Consider the following 14,357-nt stretch of genomic DNA (forward strand, 5'->3'; position numbering starts at 1 on the left):
CGCTCGCATGAGAGAAGTACCAGACAAGTGGAACGAGGAAAAGGTGAAGGTTTATAAGTGACCGCCATGCCTCTGTCTGAGAACTAGAGAACCACGAGGGTAACATCACATGCCATATGATGCTACCTGCCCTCCCAGTGGGCGCCCGCCTTCACCAGCAGCCACCCCGAGTTCCTGAAGACAGCTCGGCCAGGGGGCACCACAGCAGTCACGCACAGACTCCCTCAGCACCACCGCGGGTACACTCAACTCTCCCAGCACTCACAAGCACATGGCCACCCCACAGAGGTGTCCCCTAAATACACAGACACACCATCCAAAAAAGAGGAAGAGAGGTTGGAGGGCACCACACTTTGAAAGCTTTGACAAAGGAAGGGGACAGCCACTAAGAAGTGAACAGTGCATGCAGCAATGGCTGGTTAAAGCTCTCTGCATGCAAAGGATGTTTAATAAATGCCAGTGACTGAAAGAGTTGCTAGATGGAGAGGATGAAAGAGCAGAAGAAAACACATGATAAATCCTCAGCAAAGCAACACAGATGCCAGTGAGTGAGATCACAGTAGGATACGTTTGATGGCTAAGAGTCTTCTACCAAGGAAACTTGACTTAGAACGACAAAGGGGGGAAAGTGTTTAAATCACCCCCAATTGAAACAATCTACTATCAAGGTAGGAATCTTTCCTGGCTGCACAGAAAAGTCCTCTGAAAGCATGCAACTTACCGATGAGCATCTCATACATGATCACCCCAAGCGACCACCAATCACAGAGCTTGTTGTACCCGGTCTGCATGAACACCTCAGGAGCAATGTAGTCAGGAGTGCCTACTGTGGAGAAGGCCTGAAAATGTACCACACATCAGGGAGGCCCAGCAAGCAGGAGGGTGCCCAGAGTTGTGTTCCAGAGGCCAGAGCCTATGAGTACCACCTAGAGCTCCCCACAAGCTAAATAAGTAGGATTGCCCAGTAGCTGAATGGCAAGTCTGATTTGCCAGAGCACTTCCAAAATGAACAATAAACTTTTGTCAGTGAGAGACCCTTCCTAAATATGGCCAAAGTCCATAATTCACAAGGTCAAAGGTCCTAACAACTAGTGCCCTACTTTACTGAACACCCCCAGTATCAGGCTCTGTGATTCTTTATTTAATTCTCACAAAACTCAGCAAAGAGAACTTTATTAGCTCAACTTTGTCCAAGATCTCAGAACTAATTAAGCAGTAGAAGCCAGTCTGAAAATTAAATATCTTGCTCTATCATCATACTTTCCATCATATTTATTCTTTGATTTGAGGATATCATAAAAGAAAGCTTTATGATCAAAAGAAAGTTATACCCTGCATATCAAAAATATTTAAATGTCCAATTACCAAAGTCAACCAATTATGTAGATAGTTCTTAGAGGAGTATTTTCTAAATTTAAGTAATCTATCTTGTATCCCAGGACTGCAACACTAGGGAAACACAAGGTCCTCCACTGTGCTCAGCATTTGAGGGCTTACTATATGGAAGGCTCTAATCTAAAAGTTATAAATTTCAAAATTAAAAATTATAGTTGTGTAGTCTTTTAAAAATATTATGAAATATTATAGACATATAGGAAACAAAGCACAGACACTAAATACACATGTACCCATTACTCAAATTAAATATAGGTTCATAATCTGCTATATTTGTCTCAAATGATGCACCTTTTTAAAAGAAATGAAACTACAGATACCACATTTGCATCAATCAGTCCCTACCTTCCCACTGAGGTCAAAATTACCTTGACTTTGCCATGCTATGCTTGTAGAAATATTTGCAGACATGAAATAATCTTACTTCTTGTATATTAATGAAATGGACGGTTTCACAGTATATACGACACTATCCCACAATACTAAAAATTGTTTTTTTTAACTCAACATTATGATTTTGAGATTTATTCCTGTAGCTCTAGCTGACTCATTTCACCGCTGGATACTATCACTTATACAAATGTCACAATGTTTCTTAGTCATTCACCTGTCAATGTACACTAATGTTGCTTCCAATGTTTTACTGTGACAAATAACAACTGAATAAATATTTCTGTACCACATCTTGGGCACTGGGGCCAATATTTCCCAAGTATATACAGAAGTAGTATCTCTGGGTCCTGAGTTATGAACCTGTTCAATTAATTGGACATTTTCCACTTGTTCTCCAAAATGGTTAAATCTACTTAAACTCCAGCAATAGGAAGGAGCTTCTGGTGTTCCACATGTCACCTTTTTTTTTTTTTTTCAATTTTTACCAATCTAAAGAATATGGAATAGAATCTTGCTGTTATTTTACTTTATAGTTCTCTTCTTTCTAGTAAGGGTGAGGACATGTTCATAAGCTAGCCACTTGGGTCTTTTTACCTGTGAATTTTTGCTCTGATGCTTTGCCATTATCTTTTTTAGTCATGTCTTTTTTCTTTTTGACTTGCTAGAATTCCTTACGCCAGCAGGACATTAATCCCAATTCAGAATATTAATCTTTTATAGTTTTATATACTACAAATATCTTCTCCCAGCCTGATGCTTATCATTTTTATTATGGTTTTAAAAATGATGTAATAGTCATATACCAAAAATATGTAATTATCAGATAATGAAATATAATAAAAATGAATACCCATGAGTTCAACTGAAGAACCAAATTACCAGTGTCACTCAAACCAAATGTGTGCTCCTCTGAGCTCCCATGCTCAATTTTATATTTACCATTCCTCTGCTTTTATTTTTGGCAGTTTTATAATTTTATTTGATAATAAGGGGTTAGTTTTCATCCACATTGACTGTAGATTTTTGAAAGCTGTGACAGGCACATAGGTAACCCGTGTGCACAGCTGGCTCGGTGACTCCACCCTCACTCAGGACAATGGCACACGGTACTGAGGGGGAGCCTCCCGTGGCCCACACAGTGTTGCTGAGCCCGGTGGCAGTGTCCACGGTGGAGTCTCTGTTTTCTCATTGCACATTCCCATGTCTCCTCTAGTGCTTGGCCCTGACGCCCACTCCATGGACATGCCTGTGAATGTCATGGGGAGTTCTCCAGGAACGACCTTGGTGACGGCAGGCCGGCCCTGCTCCTTCTCACCACCCTTCTTTGCGGGGACCCAGCTGCCAGGCCGAAACAAGAAAGGAAAGGCCTGTGGGCAAGCTCCTCTGCTTTTAAAAAGAAATTCTATCATACCACATCTCTAAATGAGATCTCTTTGAGCTTTGTTAAAATGGTAACATTCTACACGCAGTCTTCAGATATTTGGTTCTTCCTCTCAACATTTTGTTTATAAAACTGATCCATGATGTCACACGTCACTGTACTTTCAGAATATAACTAGTTTCTATTCCAGAATATAACTAGTTTCTTGTGGCTGGATACTGGGTTATTTCAGTTTGTTGCTATTACAAAAAAATGCAAGAAACCTGTTTTATACATGTCTCCTGATTTACATAAGAGTTTCTCCAGGGCACAGGACTAGGGCTAGAATTGCTGGATTTAGGGTATGCACATGAACTATCAGATAATTTCAAAGTAATTGAACCATTGGATTGCCCTGTCATTTGTTTACATCTTCCAATCTCCAGAAGTTGTTTTTTGTTCTTAAATTAAAGTAGCAAATAGTTAAATTTTTCCTTTATAATTTATATTTCTTATATCTCATTTAAGAAATCCTCCTTACTTCAAGGGTCATAAGGATATTGCCTTATATTTTCTTCTAAAATTTTTAAAGTTTTGTTTTCCATCTTGAATTTATTTTTGTGTGCAGTAGTATAGGATAGGAATCCATTTTTTTCGATATGAATAACTGTACATTGTTTTTTTTAAAGTATACATAGTAAATAACATAAATGCCAGTTTTGTAAGCTTTAAAGCCTGAAACATAGATTGGGCCCTCCCCAAGAAGCAGAGGTGCTTTCACTCTATTATAATTGTAACAGTGAAGAAACTACAGAAACTCTTCAATTTATGGACAGGATATAGTCCAGCAAAGCTGAATGTCACCGAAGCCGTATTTGTTAAAACCAGAGACTTATTGCTACAGGAAAATAATTCTTTCAAGATACTAAGCTGTTTTAAAAAAAAAAAAAGCTTAGAATTATAAAATATAGCCAGCAATAGGCTCAAGCCTATGAGAGAAAGTAATGTTCTCACTCTGGGAACTAGAATGCCATATGAGCTCACTCTCACTTCACCACACTGGTGACACCAGGTAGCAGGTATTTCTAAACCGGGATGGCCCCCAGCCCAGACCTCTGTCTCTTATCCAATCCCCAGTGCCCTCCAACTCCAAGGTCTTTAATACCTCAAATCTACACCCTTCTTTTTCCTTTTGCTGTTGGGGGGCTTATAGTACTTATAAGATCTTCTCTCTTAAAGAATTTTGGTGGTTGTTAACATCATTTCAAACACTTGATGTGTCCTAACCTTATGGTTTCATTTTCGGATTTTAGGGGAAATGAAACAATTCAATTTCTTATTTAATCAATTCTGTAAATTTAACACTAAAAAAAGTAAATAAACTGACAAAGTTGGCTACCCAGATATACTTCATCTCTTACCTCTGTGGTTTAGTAATTTGAAGCTGACTCATACCTATTTCCTAATCAGTTACTGATGCCTAAGATTACCCAAGACCACACAGCTACTTAAAACATTACAATATGATTTAAGCAGCCAACAAGTGAAATGAAAGTCTCTACTTTTTTGCTGATTTGAAAAGTAATATGTTGGTCAACAATTTTATATATATATATATATATATATATATATATATATATATATATATATATATTAGTCTTAACCTAGAGCAGTAAATTTATATTAAGCATTAACTAGTATTAACCTTCAGCTTGATACAAGAGAAATGAGGTCACCTATAAGGTCAAAAGCGTGGGGTAGATTGACCTTTTGAAGACTGAGAGGTGGCATCATTTTCTTCAAGTTATCAAAAGAGGTAGTATGGGGATGATCATAGTACTTTTCTAACTCTACTACAGATAAAAAGGCAAGAACCTTAATCACAGCATGAGGGTCTTAGTGTATGCAGATTAAAAAAAAATTTTTTTTTAAATACTAACATTGTAAAATCTCCTTCCTTATAGAACTTAAAGTTTGATAAGTCCTACTGAATCTGAAATGAACTTCTGGCATGTGTCAGAGTATAAAGTTTGTCTTTTCAGGATAATTTAAATCATTTAAGTTTAACTACCTCCCAAATATAGTACAGTAGCCAAAGGTTAAATCTTGGCTTGCTTTAAAAAAAAGGAAAAAAAAAAAACCAACACGGATTCCTTACTTTTTGTCACCTTCCAAAACATAAGTAAATAATCAATTTCCCAATAATGCAGGTGCTACTGTCTAAGAAATAAGCTCTTCAATGGAAGGTCTCAACCTTCACTACATAGAAAGACCCAGAGTTCTTTCAAAAATCAGAAACCTAGACAATACACCCCAGACCAGCTGAGTTAGGCATCTCTGGGAGTGGACGCAGACATCAGTATGTTCTGAAGGTTCCCAGGTGATTCTGATGTGTAGCCAAGGTTACGATCTACTGGTCTATGGAGAAACCAAATTTGTTCCCTATCCCTCAACAAGCTGGGTAAACAGTTTCTCAACCACATACAGAATTTAGACACTTAAAGAGCAACAGAGATTCTTTAAAAAAGGAGAACCAAGATCTGACTATGCTAAACTTAAAAAAAAAATTCCCATTAATATTAGAAAAATAAATCAAAGACTATTTTTTTCACTGAATCTCTAAAAGTATTTGGTTTAAGTTAATGCCTCTTCCAGGACCCAGGTTTAACATAAAAATTCTAATACTCAAAGCATGGCCTGAGACCCATAACGGCCCTTAAATAAATAAAAAATAAGACGCCAGCCCTTTGTTCTTTCTCAGTCATATGCCTTCCATGTTCACACATGAGTGACAGCCACTTACTAATTTATTGGTCAACAATTATACATATATTAGTCTTACTGCATGAGTTATTAAAGATATTACAGAGAACACTAATTCAGGATTTATTAAACAGTCTGGCAGAAGCATAATTGTTGCCAAGATATTATTGTCTACACAGACAAGTACAGGCGCCACCAGTGCCAGATAACAAAAGCGCATGGTCACCATTCTGAGTTAGTCAGTTTTCTGTTGTTGGTATTCTTGCTTTCTGATGACCAACTGCTAGATTACCTTTACAATCCTCAATTTCATTTGCTATGGGTGTGTGGTGATGCCTAAATATATAGTACTTTCAATGATATCTGGTCAATTTCCAAAAACTAGAAACTGATATGTGTACACTGCATTACAAATATGAATCAATAAATCAGAATGAAAGTTTACCTAGAAGACAATATTTCTCTGGTGAATTTTTACTATTTAAGTAATTTCTGACATACTGTCAAGGTAAATGCAACAATGTACTTATTAAGCTGTGGGGCACAGGGTTATGTGTACATATTCAAATATCTATAAAGTTAATAATGAGCACATTCCTTCAATTTCTCACCAAATTCTATCACCAAAATCTTTTTTTTCCCATTACAAATTAGTTGAAAGGGCAGAGTAGGTGAATTGAGTAGTCTTGGCCTGCTTAAGTGAATCCAAATTTTAAGTTTGAGAACCAGTGTCTTAAAACTCTGGTTAGGTATACATAGTTTCATTTTGAGAGAACTCCAGCTTAAATATAACTCCTTTACCAGCATAAAAAATAGGGAAGGAAGAGGCTGTCACCAACTTGTAAAAGATCAGAATGAAATCATCTATTGAAAATATCACAACCGAAACCTAGTATTATCTGCCCTCCTTCAAAAGATGAGTTTGGGTGCTCCTGACATAATCACAGTGCTCTTTTAAGGTCATCTTAAAAATAAGAGATAATGCTGCAAACATCTAATCAATGCATATCCATGTACATTTTTTTTTAAATTATTCATACGTGGCTTGTAGCATTTAAGAAGTCACAGCTATTACTACTTACTAGCTGACGTCTATTTCTTTTCCAGGTTTCTGCTTTCCTTTTGGAATTCATGTTCTGGAAAGCTGAGGAGAGAAAACAAGTTCTAATCAAAGTCCAGAGAGAAATGTTTTACTACCTCTGTTAGGCTCTGGTTCAAGCCACCTGGAACTCTGAAGTCCTGCTTTTCTGCCAATGCATCAATAACTCTGGATAACATATTTCCCACAAATTCTGTAAGTCCAAATCAGAGGCTCTAAAGCATTAACTTGAATTACACATGAGACTTGCAAACAGCATTTTCATGTAGCTAATATGGACACAGACAGACCTTAATCAGAATTACAGGGAATCCAGTCTGGTTAGAAGCAAAGGCCTTAAAGAGGACGAAAACATTCACAATATCTAAAAAATTACCATTAAACTTCCAAGAGTAGGAAATAGTATGGAATCAGAGGCTTCTGAAATTGTAACAGATCATTTAACATAAGCTTCTCTAAAAGAACTTTTAGCTTTACTATACAGTTTCAATGGTTTGACAGTGCTCAAGAAAAAGTAATCCTTCTAAGATAAATTTCTTTCTGCCATGACAGAAAGCAGCACCCCGGATGAATCTAATCGAAATTGTTCCCAGGACTTTTCCCTCTACTATTTTTACTAGTCTGCCCCATATTTATCTTCAGTAACCTTAGTAGAGGTCCAAAGAAAGCTCTTATTGAAGCTGCGTTAAACTTGGTGGCACTCACTTGCTTCACCATAACATAAATCATGGTAAACCTGGGAAGATTATTTTTATTCTTAAAGATGCAAGCTATCAGAATCTCCTAATCTGTTCTGTATACTTTGACTACTACAAGAACAGCTCTTTTGGGCCCAGTTAAGAGATAAAAAAGCCTAATCTACTATGAACACTTACTGAAGTCACTGGGGAGACTGTGGTTCAGATTCCTGTAAAATTCTGTCCTGTGTGCTTTTTTCAGTCCTGTGCAAAGGCCAAAGTCGGAAAGTTTCACATGGCCCTATGGGGAAGAAAAACAAAGTAATGGATGGATGAACATTCACAGATGTGGAACAGAACATTATCTTCTTTAGCTCCTTTTAATGTCTGTTACAGATCCACGACCAAAATATGCTACCACTTTTCCTTTTATTACAGAGAAAGATATAACTGCAAATAAATTTGAGAGAGATCAGCAATCTATTATACCAATAAGTATTTTCATTCTTACATATCATCCTTGTTTCATGCAAATAAGCTTTTAAACATAGCATCTGTCCAGCATCTAAAGACAATTTTACAATTCTTTAACTCAACCAAATATTCCTCTGAATTTTTATGAGGTCTTCAAAATTCCCACTTTTAATGTCTATGTATTCAATTGACTTAGTACATCGTTGTTTGCCTAGTCATTCTCTAACACTGAATGTTTACTCTATTTCCAATTCTCCGCTCTCACCTGATGAGAACTGTGAGCGCCCTGTGACAGAGAGGGTCTGTTCCCTGTCTAACCACACTTGGTAGAGGATGGTTTTGTAGCTGTTTGCTAAATGGAATAAATGAAAATTTACTTGAATTATTTCAATTAGGATAACTGGATTATTTCATGAGGATAAATTCCAAGAAGTGAACTTTCCCAAAGGCAAAGGGAAGAAACATGATTACATAGTTCTTGACAAAGGTTGCCATACTGTGTCCCAATTGTACATCTCTGATTTTATCATTCTCTTCAACGAAAATGTATACCTCCTGGGAGCCAGGCATCAAAGCTTTATATATGTTGTCTCACTGGCAACTCATAAGCCACACCTCAGAATGATACATGACTTGTGGTGAAATGACAGAACCAACACTAAAAATAAACCAGGTTGATTTTCCTGCAGATCAGAACTTGGAAATGGGAATGATGATATCTTCCTGGTAGGAATGATGAGAATGAATGCAAGTAAGTTTCCTAAAATGGTGCCTGGCATATAATTAGCCCTAAGGAAGAGAAAAATGTTCTTGGGGTGGTGAAATTTTATGTAGGTAAGGAAGCAAAACCCAAAACTCCTGATGCTCAGGGGTCTACACTATTCAAGGTGACACAATAAGAGGAGCCATGCTGCCCAAGTGTGAGCCCCAGTGACCTCCACTACCTTCCCATGACAACACCACCTTCCTTCAGGACAATCTCAGGCCTTAAATTTCAAAATTCCTAGGGCACAAGGTACAATAGGGTACAACCCTATTCAGAGGGTTGGGTTTTATTGTTTGTTTTTAAAGAAATCCCATTAGGTTTGGTCATGTATATGTATGTGTATATTTGTGTAACAAGATTAAACTGCCAAAGAAGGAGTACTTTGAGTCCAAGAACCTGGTATCTTTGTTTTCAAATTCACAAATAACTTGTTCTACAAGCCAAGGAACAGAGTTTAATTTATAGTTCTTATAAGTCCCAGTTTTACCTGTATACCTCTGAGAGAGAATTATGTTTTAAAAAACAGTACCTAGAGGAAATGCTACTCAAGTCTAGATTTTCATGGAATTCTACTGCCACTGAGACTACAGAACAGGAATTTTTTCTATATGGCTAAACACATAAATGAGCTCATTTGTAAGAACATTTTTCCACAAGTCGGGGCTGGCATATTGTAGAAAGGAAATCCACAGCGTTCCCCACTCCTGCCCAGCTAGATTGAATCCTCAAGTTCTTGGCCTGTAAGATGTTTGCTGGACCTGACCACAGACTACAGGTTACAACTAAGTACCTGGGGTTCAGGACCAGGGTATCTGAACTGAAGATCACACAAAGTAGGGCCAATGCTATATTAAAAATGTATCTGAACTTATGACATAGAAACATACTCTCATTCACATTAAAAACAGAAAATCAAGCTATTTTCTTTTAAGATACCAACTGTATATAAATTTTTGACATAAACAGAAAAGGAACTAAAGTTGTAATACCAAAACAGTGGTTATCTTTTTTTTTTTTAAAGATTTATTTATTTATGCATACAAGAGCTGGGGTACAGAGATATGGGGGGTGAGAGGATTCACCAGAAACAGAGCGGGGAGCAGAACAGGCAGACTGACTGAAATGCACTGCTGAGGGGAGCAGCGGGCGAGACAGGAGAGGTCTGCTGCGCCATGTGGGTTTGTTCCCTGGCCAGCCGGGGAACTTGTGCTGCAGAGGCTGCGGATTGCTTCACAGTGCATTGCTTAACCCCTTGCGCCACCAGAGAGGCCCCAACAGTGGTTATCTTTGAGTGATGAGATTGTAAGTACTCCATATACTCTGTATTATTCAAATTTTCTACTATGAATATACATTATTCACATAATGGAGAAAAAAAAACTATTAACCAAAAGAAATTATTTGACACCTTCCCACCCCAAGTAGACCAAAACTTGAGGTTTTTCAGATAGCAAAAGAAGTTATCAAGCTTACACAAGAAAGAAAAGCATCCTAGGAGTTAAATTTACTATTCTAGTAAAAAGAAAAGTTCAATCAAGACAACAATTCTGGGTAAAGGAAAATACACCCTAGAATTTTAGAACTGGAAGAGACATAAGTGCTTATCTGGATCAATATATTTATTTTATAGATAAGAAAAGTGAAATCAGAAGAGAGATTTGCCAAAGGATGTCCTCTGGCAGAAGAGAATCCAATAGCACAGGGAATCCTCTTCTGGTTTGTTGTAAGCTTAAGAACCAAACAATGAAGCTCATTCAAATGTCTGAAAATACTTATAAAGAGGCCATAGCAGAGCTGAGCAAGACTCTTTCTTAAGCAGAAGGAAAATGATTTGGAACCTGAACTTTGTGACAGATTTGTTGTTTTGTCTTACTTCCTGGTTCTTGGCTGGGTTCTTCCTTAACTGATGAAGCTGCCTAATGGGGAGGTTTTCAACATGTATGCATCAGAACAGTTAATTATATGCTAAGAGAAGATGACTAACCTTACCTTTATTAAAAAATAACCAGCCTAATCAACTTTACTTTCCATCATTTTTTAAATGATACAAGCTTTTTTAAATATACAAGCTCACAACTCCACAGCTCCCTTACTGTGATCACAACAAGTGGTGCAGGTGTCAAAGGAGAAGCTGTTCAGATTGGTACATTCGCACTGATCATGACCCCACAGTACCTTGCTGTCCAGGAGAAGGTTGTCTGGTTTAATATCTCTGTGGATGAATCCAAGTTGATGAATGGAATCTATGGCTAATACTGTTTCTGCTATATAAAACTGAGTTTCCTCTTCTGTCAGGGTGTCTTTTTTCATCAATAGAGTCATCATGTCCCCTGGAAATAAGAAGATACAAAGCAGCAACACACACACACACACACACACACACACACACACACAAACCAATAACACATGAGTAAGCGCCAGTTTTCAGAGATAGAGTCCCTATCTGCCACCATTGGGCAGTGCTAAACAGGCCTCTGCTGTGTTCCAGAGACTGACCCACACTGCCAACTGGGGCAGAAATGGTAAACAGTTTCTGACACTTAAAAGGTAAAATTTACAGCATGGAGTACAAAGATATGTCACCTAAGTTAACTGATTCTGACTACTGAGCTTTAGAGAGAAAAAGACATTCTCTCACACTGCAAGTAAATTTGTTCAAGATAATTTTTTGGACTTGGGGGGGGAACCTACTTTACACAAATATCTACAAACTTCTTTATATCTAGAGGCAAGTGGCACTTCCACATAGGTTATACTGCCATTATTACACAGAGGCTGAAATGCCAAACAAAAACATAAACGCTTTGAGCGGTTGAGCGCAAGTTCTCTAATTTCTAGTCACTAAAACATAGAACAAATAAAAAGACGGGATTTAGGTAGCAAGTGTTAGTCAACAAAAGTTAAAAAGGAACTGAAAATGCTATGTACTAGGAAGTATAATAGCTGCATCCCAAAAGTGTACACTGACACCTCTCAAAATCAGTGGGGTGTTTTCCTCCAGGGTTTTATTATAGGTATTTAAATATAAACCAATATGCTTTATGCAACTTTTACAACATAGTATCAATATTTTAGCAGTTATAAGGTAACTGCTAAATTTAATTATATCTGTTTAATACCAACAACATAAAATGGAAAAAAAAAATCTGATTCCTAACTCAACAGTTAAGACAAAAGCAAAGCAAAGAAAATATGTATAAGTAGTTTAAAGCTAAGAGAAACAGGAAAGATTCAGTTGAGAACTCACATAAAGCCACTTACATTAGAAAACAGGAAAAAGATAAAGAAACCTCTGATTTTCATAAAGCATCATGCTGCTTTTTGAATTTCATTTCATTTATAACTTTGGGAGAACTGTTGTATTCTTGGAGAAAAACAATTATTTTACCCTCAGGCAAAAATTAAACCATTTGAAATTTTTTTTTGACCCAAGAATTGAGATATAAGATCTAAGCACTCCTGGCAGCCACACCACAGACGTGGGGGCAGTGCACGCAGGCCGGCTCTAAGGTAGCTGTGTGGCCTTAACTCTGTGGCCCAGGAGAGCAGCCAGTGGCCTCACCTGTGCGAGCTTGCCCAGATGATCAGAGAGCTCAGGCCAGATGGTCTATGGTTCTGCAGGCCAGCTCCACCAAGTGCAAAGGGCAGGGTCCAGGAGACATGAGAAGCTATGGAAGATGGCGCAGGTAAGGCTTAAGGAGACACACATCAAGGGGCTGGTGGCTGAGCTGGTTCTTACTCCTATTTAAGAATTGGCATCTAAATGTTAAGAAGTTTTTCTTCATTCTACCCGACAGATTCTTTTCTAACCTTCATTAATGAAAAATTATTGATGACCCTAAATCTAAACTAAAGGTTGTCACAAGATCAAAATAATATGGCACAATTATATTTGCCTTACTATAGAACCAAAAAAGAAAACGTTTTATTCTTTTCCCATCAGTGTGCCCATCATTCACATGCTCACAGGGAAACAGACTGTGTTCTCCAAAACAGATGGTATGTTCTGTTCTGGGTCTACGTTGGAGCTGTCTCAGGAGATGTGCATGCTGAGTTATATAAAACCAGAAATCTCAGAAATGAAAAATTGATTCTGACTACTAACAGAAGTAATGAGAAAGTCACTATATTAATGGAAGTTAAAGAAACAAAAAAAAGTTGAAGCAAAGAATGTTATAGCTTCAAATTTGTCACTTGGGTAACTGATTATACATGATTCCCACTGACAGGAGAGCAAGCAGAAACCCTAGTTTATTCCTATGTACTTGAAAAGAAAAAGAAAAGAAAGAAAGAAATGTCCATCTAAAATCATGAGAATGAATGAGGTTACTTTTATGGCACTAAGAATTGCAGAAAGGCACCCCAGCACAAGACAGGTTACTGACCTCCTTTATAGACCTAAAAAAGATATAGAAAGCAACTTTGTGAGCACAATTAAAAGTAGAAAGAAGGGTTAATTGATGTGAGAGAAACCACAGAACAAAAAGGAAAAATAACCTTTCATCTTCAAGTAATTACCTCCAGGCAGGAACTCCATGATTAGGTAGAGGTTTAGCTTATCCTGAAAACTATAGAACATTTTCACAACCCACAAACTGTCTGCCTCCACTAGAATGTCACGCTCCGCACGAATGTGGCCAACCTGGAGGTATATGCATTTGATTAATGACAAGCTTTGCTCTGCTTTATTAGATTGTATATCTGTTTAAACAATTTAAATACTGTTTTGAGTATTAAATTGTAATGATGCAAACAATTTAATTTATACTTAGGCAACCACACTAATTCAAAATGACATTTGACTTGAAGGTATTTGGTGATGAAAACTTGAGTGATGAAAGGCTTTAAAAATGGCAAAATGAATGAATTTACAACTTTAACAGTGTTATCAACTGAAACGCTGATTAGTTAAAATTACCATTGTTTTGCATATCTTTTTGTTCCAATAATCCTGTGTGATAAAGTCCCCAAGATGAGGCTATCTGAACAGTCCTGCCTCAGGTCTGCAATGGTATCTGTAGTGACAATGTCCTGGTTAAAATTCTGGAACATGATGCCACAGCATTTAGTCACTGCTGTGCACAAAGTAACTGCTCAATCAATTCTTACAGAATTGAAATATAAAAAAAGTTATACTAAGAAAAGTTATAGTTTCAAATTTTATGAATTTCTAACATTCTACCTGTATTGAAATGTCTAGCTTAGGGGACCAAGTTCCTTAAAGGTTTGGGAGAACAGGTAGAATTACTTCAATAAAATAATGTTTATCAAATTTACCTTATTTACTTTAAATACGTTAATAGTAATCAAAACATGGCTACATATTACCAAATCCTGTCCCGATCATCTTTCGGAAGCCCAGCTCTTGATCTCAGCATGCTATAGGGCTTGAGTTCTAGAATACGTTGAAGGGCAAGACGCGTCAAGGCT

General features: G+C 37.3%; 1 protein-coding gene across 3 annotated transcripts in view; it reads right to left on the reverse strand.

Annotated features, from left to right (window-relative positions):
* The window catches only part of STK38 (serine/threonine kinase 38), a 37,954-nt gene that overhangs the window by 4,713 nt on the left and 18,884 nt on the right, over positions 1-14,357 (reverse strand). For all 3 annotated transcript variants that reach the window (XM_037519606.2, XM_037519607.2, XM_037519608.2), the window contains exons 6-10: positions 13,446-13,569; positions 11,103-11,257; positions 7,886-7,988; positions 6,994-7,055; positions 722-839 (exon numbers count right to left, since the gene is read on the reverse strand). In XM_037519606.2, the coding sequence (XP_037375503.1) occupies positions 722-839; positions 6,994-7,055; positions 7,886-7,988; positions 11,103-11,257; positions 13,446-13,569 (562 nt within the window). The remainder of the gene's footprint in view (positions 1-721; positions 840-6,993; positions 7,056-7,885; positions 7,989-11,102; positions 11,258-13,445; positions 13,570-14,357) is intronic.

Source organism: Talpa occidentalis, unplaced genomic scaffold (genome assembly GCF_014898055.3).
Source record: "Talpa occidentalis isolate TD23 unplaced genomic scaffold, MPIMG_talOcc4v2.1 talOcc4.2, whole genome shotgun sequence".
Classification (NCBI taxonomy): Eukaryota; Metazoa; Chordata; class Mammalia; order Eulipotyphla; family Talpidae; genus Talpa; species Talpa occidentalis.